At 40.9% G+C, this 6,000-nt stretch overlaps 1 protein-coding gene across 6 annotated transcripts in view; it reads left to right on the plus strand.

The window, feature by feature from the left end:
• FGFR2 (fibroblast growth factor receptor 2) overlaps nt 1-4,911 on the plus strand; it is a 72,613-nt gene extending 67,702 nt beyond the window's left edge. For all 6 annotated transcript variants that reach the window (XM_072129393.1, XM_072129395.1, XM_072129394.1 and 3 more), the window contains 2 exons: nt 3,215-3,320; nt 3,414-4,911. In XM_072129393.1, coding sequence (XP_071985494.1) covers nt 3,215-3,320; nt 3,414-3,581 — 274 coding nt within the window. In that variant the 3' untranslated portion in view covers nt 3,582-4,911. The remainder of the gene's footprint in view (nt 1-3,214; nt 3,321-3,413) is intronic.
• Nucleotides 4,912-6,000: the final 1,089 nt, after the last annotated feature.

The following is a 6,000-nucleotide window of genomic DNA, read 5'->3' on the forward strand; positions in this document are numbered from 1 at the left end:
GTAAACCTTATCCATAAAAAAAACATATACAGGCAGTCCCCGGGTTAAGTACGAGAGAGGTTCTGTAGGTTTGTTCTTAAGTTGAATTTGTATCCAAGTCGGAACTGTATATTTTATATTTGTAGCCTCAACCAAACTTTTTTTTGGTCTCTGTGACGATTGGGTTTAAAAAATTTTGGATTGTCATAAGAACCAGGATTCATAATAAAGCTTAATTGCAGACACCATTGATAAATATTATAGCTGCTTATTTTAGCTAAAATATAGTAAATTACTAACATCCAGAGGTCCATTTGTAACCAGGGGTCGTCTGTAAGTCAGGTGTTCTTAAGTAGGGGACCGCCTGTACTGTAATGGTGTCTCAGGGCAAAGGCAGGAAAGATAGGACAGTGAGCCCTAAACTGAGCCCTGAAAAACTGTCACCTACCTAATTGCATCACATATCTTAGGGTGATACGGGACAACCATGAGGATGGTCCCTCCCTACGTCTCAGTGCAGACACAAAACAGGACTCAAACAAATAAACAAATAACACAGAATTCAAGGTCAGGGGTTTGGGTTGCAAAGAAGATAGCGTATAAGGTACAAAATCAGTCAAAAAAGGGTAGTCAAAGGTACAATAGCAAAGATCAGAATAAACAGCAGTATAAATATAGTAGAGCAAGACCTAAAGCTAAGAGTGTGAAAGTGGCATAAATAGGCACTAGGAGAGTCTCATGAAGGGCATTGTCCATTTATTAACTACTGCTGGACCAAAGCAGAGCTGCAGATAGGTTGGGAGTGGTGCAATAGTGAAACACAGTCAGTAACATAGTGCACAGTTCAGACACGCAAAAACACAAGGAAACCTTAATGCCTCTTATGCCATATTCTGCAAACAGAAGAGGACGCTGACATAGATGTTATACAGGTGGCCCCCTACTAAAGAACACCCGACTTACAGACAACCCCTAGTTACAAACGGACCTCTGGTAATTGGTAATTTACTTTACTTAAGCCCTAGGATACAATAAAAAGCTATAAAAGTTATTAAAAGTGTCAGGGATTAAGCTTTATATTCAGGTTCTTATGACAATCCAACATTTTTAAAATCCAATTGTCACAGAGGCCAAAAAAAAAATGTCTAGAGTTACAGCTATAAAATATACAGTTCCGACTTACATACAAATTCAACTTAAGAACAAACCTACAGAACCTATCTTGTACGTAACCCAGGGACTGCCTGTATGCACTCACCGGCCACTTTATTAGGTACACCTGTCCAACTGATCGTTAACACTTAATTTCTAATCAGCCAATCACATGGCGGCAACTCAGTGCATTTAGGCATGTAGACATGGTCAAGACAATCTCCTGCCGTTCAAACCGAGCATCAGTATGGGGAAGAAAGGTGATTTGAGTGCCTTTGAACGTGGCATGGTTGTTGGTGCCAGAAGGGCTGGTCTGAGTATTTCAGAAACTCCTGATCTACTGGGATTTTCACGCACAACCATCTCTAGGGTTTACAGAGAATGGTCCGAAAAAGAAAAAACATCCAGTGAGTGGCAGTTCTGTGGGCGGAAATGCCTTGTTGATGATGAGGTCAGAGAGAATGGGCAGACTGGTTCGAGCTGACAGAAAGGCAACAGTGACTCAAATCGCCACCCGTTACAACCAAGGTAGGCAGAAGAGCATCTCTGAACGCACAGTACGTTGAAATTTGAGGCAGGTGGGCTACAGCAGCAGAAGACCACACCGGGTGCCACTCCTTTCAGCTATGAACAGGAAACTGAGGCTACAATTTGCACAAGCTCATCGAAATTGGACAGTAGAAGATTGGAAAAACGTTGCCTGGTCTGATGAGTCTCGATTTCTGCTGCGACATTCGGATGGTAGGGTCAGAATTTGGCGTCAACAACATGAAAGCATGGATCCATCCTGCCTTGTATCAACGGTTCAGGCTGGTGGTGTCATGGTGTGGGGAATATTTTCTTGGCACTCTTTGGGCCCCTTGGTACCAATTGAGCATCGTTGCAACGCCACAGCCTACCTGAGTATTGTTGCTGACCATGTCCATCCCTTTATGACCACAATGTACCCAACATCTGATGGCTACTTTCAGCAGGATAATGCGCCATGTCATAAAGCTGGAATCATCTCAGACTGAACATGACAATTAGTTCACTGTACTCAAATGGCCTCCACAGTCACCAGATCTCAATCCAATAGAGCATCTTTGGGATGTGGTGGAACGGGAAATTCGCATCATGGATGTGCCTACAAATCTGCGACAACTGTGTGATGCCATCATGTCAATATGGACCAAAATCTCTGAGGAATGCTTCCAGCACCTTGTTGAATCTATGCCACAAAGAATTGAGGCAGTTCTGAAGGCAAAAGGAGGTCCAACTCGTTACTAACATGGTGTACCTAATAAAGTGGCCGGTGAGTGTATACCGTTTGAAGGGTGCCTACATTGTTGGACGATCCTTTTGGCTCAGGTTCGAACCTAATGCCAGGCCCCAGAGATCTGTAGAGAACTACACAATTTGAATGTTACTAGTAGCAGGAAGGTAGGCCTCCAAAATAATTTTATTTGGTGGGCCCAAGAAAATGCAGTCTGGCACATGTATTAATGTATTAGTTGGCTTCTCCGTTATATACATATTAACTAATATACAGCAATATCTCAGGAAGCTGTGAGGCATCTACGGGGATGTCTTTACTTTTAGCCACACTCGCTGTGTCCTCTTGTTTGACACTGTTGGAAAAAGGGCACAAAGAGCAGTTTTAAGTTTGATGCTTGGATTGGGGTGTATAATTGGCATTGCATGTATTTCACGAAGACATGACTACCTATGCAATAAACACAGACTATATTACATTTGTATTGGGTTTCACATCTGGATCTGTCCAAGTAGTCCCTTAAACATTTCCCCACGTGCCTCAGAAAAGTTTCTCTTTTATCTTTTGTGCTGTCTCTCTTGTGGTAAATCATCCTGATTAATATGATGGTTGTTATGCCCCATCCCACAGTTACATCTGTTATATGTGTCTGGCTTGTATATCATTTTACTAAACTTTGTCGGCTCAGTGATTAGCTTCTTCTAATAGATCACCATGTTTGGCATACAAAGATAATTTATCGGTCTAAGAATATAGGATATGTCTTTTCGGAGTGTTTGCCGTCTGATTTCCAGACCTCACATTGGTTCTCCCGTCTTTATTTTGCAGGTACATGATGATGAGAGACTGTTGGCACGCCATTCCTTCACATAGACCTACTTTCAAACAGCTGGTGGAGGACTTGGATCGAATACTCACGCTAACCAGCAACGAGGTCAGTAGAAATTGGATATGTTTGTAGGGAACAATTTCACTATATCCTTCTAGAACCAAAATATTTATGTGATTCCCGGTATTCTCTTTACAGGAGTACCTGGACCTCAGCGCTCCATTGGAGCAGTATTCTCCAAGCTTCCCTGACTCATCATGTTCTGCTTCCTCATCTGGTGACGATTCTGTCTTTTCCCCTGACCCTATGCCACATGAACCCTGTCTCCCCAAATTCCAAAATGTAAATGGCAGCGTAAATACATGAGGCACCTTGCGTTCTGCAGTCCAGCTCTGAAGAGCACCACCAATAGCACTGACTTATTCTGCAGAACGCCAAAGAATGTGGACCTTTCCGTGAAAGTGGACACATGTTTGGAAAAGAGAACTCAGGGCAGAACCTGCGGTTTTTCTCTCCAATTCTGTGGGCATGCAGCCGTTGGTAAGAAGCATGAATCCCATGTGGATAAAGAATGCAAAGAGACAGCAGGAAGAATGTGTCTGCTCTGTGACACGCAGCTATATCAGGCCCAAGCCAGCTCGATTTCTAAAGACTCAAGGCTGATACACTTATTTTCTTGCCTTTCTTGTTAATTTTGTAATATTCTGAGAAAATATATGCCAGCACCCTCGCCCCCTTCCATCCTTCACCAGAGCACATATGCAGCATTATCGCTGTTGGATATAAATGTAAATATATTCAAAATATGTATAAATATATAAATATATATTATATTTACAATGGATTATTTTTTGTATTGATTTAAAAATAAAAAGCTAATAAAAAGAGCAAAGTAGCCCTTCCGTGCTGGGCAGGAGTGCCAGTTTTGTGCCATGCTCCTTTCTAGCAAAGAATGGATTGTTGGGGATTTTGAATTCCTTTTAAGTATTAAAAAAATTTAGAACGGTCCCCTTCCTCCTACCTTAAAATGGTTGTGTGGATGTTCTAAAAAATGTTAATAAAACAGGTTCAACTTTTTTGTTCTTTTTCCCTTTTTGGGCCTTGAGGATGCCATAGACCCCTCCAGAGATCTTAAGAACTTTGTGCCAGTGGTTGACATGGCGTAAAAAAACAACCCAACTATGCTGAATACTCTAAGATCTAAAGATTAAAGGCCTTATTGTTATAAAAAGATTTATATGATATTTATGCTATAAATAGAAATTGTATTGATCGTTCATTAAAGAAAATGTCTATTTGTTTCTCTTCGATGCAAGTGTAATGTTCTTGGGAAACACCAAGGATATGAGTTTGTAAATAATCAGACCCATTGCTACTCTATGATTTAGTTTTTACCGTATTTCTACCACTTGTTTGTGCGTGGAAATGGGGGGGAAAAACTAGGCATGTAGACTGTGATAACACATTAATTGTATCATCCTAAATCATCAATCAACCGTTCCTAAATGCTCACCTAATTGATGCTGTACAGAGGGTACATAGCCTTAAGTAAGGAAGACCTTTCCACTGGTACGGAAGCACTGAACTGCTAAGTACAACCCTTAGGTGGACCATGGACCACATGTGAGGCTACTGATGTCAGAATTTTGTTTTGTTGAACTCACTTCTTTGAGAAATAAAGTTCATATGTTCAAAACTTGTTTTGCTCGTGACAACAGGCTTCTGTGATAATTGAATTTACTCTACAATGCGCTGTGCCCATTCCTTACACCTGTGGGGTAATTGTATAAGGGTTAATCATGAGGAGTAAACTTATTCCAACGTTTTCCAGGATTGAATCGTTCTGATGTGGATTCTTCACAGTCTAAGAAGCAAAGTGCTGTATGTTGTATAGTGGTAGTCAGGGCTGGAGCCAGCACTGGGGGTACCTGGGCAAGTCGCGGGCCCCAGAGCTGCTGGGGGGCCCACATCAGACTGCATCTATGGGGATGAGGGGGCTGTATCTAATGAATCCATAGGGGGGGTTATATAAAATAATCCTGTGGCGGCTGTATCTAAAATAACCATGATGGGGCTGTTTGGGATCATAAACTAGGGAATATTTTGGGGATCAGGAGACTGAGTTCACTGCAAAGGGGCCCTCTGAGGCTCTGTCGCCGAGGGGCCTATGGAAACCTGGAGCCGACCCTGGTGGTAGTGCTTGGTATTGCAATTTAACTACATTCACTTGATTGGGACTCAACTACAAATAGAACATATAGGTGGGCACTAATAAGAATCGGTTCCAGGTTTCTTAATATGGTAGTTTTAATTTATATAGTCCAATGACATACAGATAGATAGATATATAGATATATATATATATATATATATATATATATATATATATATATATGAAAAATTGGTCTTTATAACAAAACAACAACTAGCTAAAAATAAAATAAAACAATTCTAACGATCTAACGATACATCAAATATATGTATTATACTTATAAAAGAGGGATTTTCTGTCATAAAAAAGTTCATATATCATATGAAAAAACCAAACCAAAGTTTCTCCGTATCGGAGGACAACAGAAGGTTTTGTAAGTTATGTTTGCTCTATCTTCTCCACTGCCACGCGTGTTGCACAATGGTGTTCAAGATGCCTGCTTTGGCGTGGGTCTTGAGCCAGATGACAAGGTTTTTTTTTTTTTTTTGTTTTTTTTTTGTTTGGTTGTCTTGTCTCCCTTCCTCACAGCTTGATGGCTCCTTTTGCACTGAGTCACGGTAAGTGTTTGTTGCA

The sequence above is a fragment of the Engystomops pustulosus genome, chromosome 11 (genome assembly GCF_040894005.1).
Source record: "Engystomops pustulosus chromosome 11, aEngPut4.maternal, whole genome shotgun sequence".
Lineage (NCBI taxonomy): Eukaryota > Metazoa > Chordata > Amphibia > Anura > Leptodactylidae > Engystomops > Engystomops pustulosus.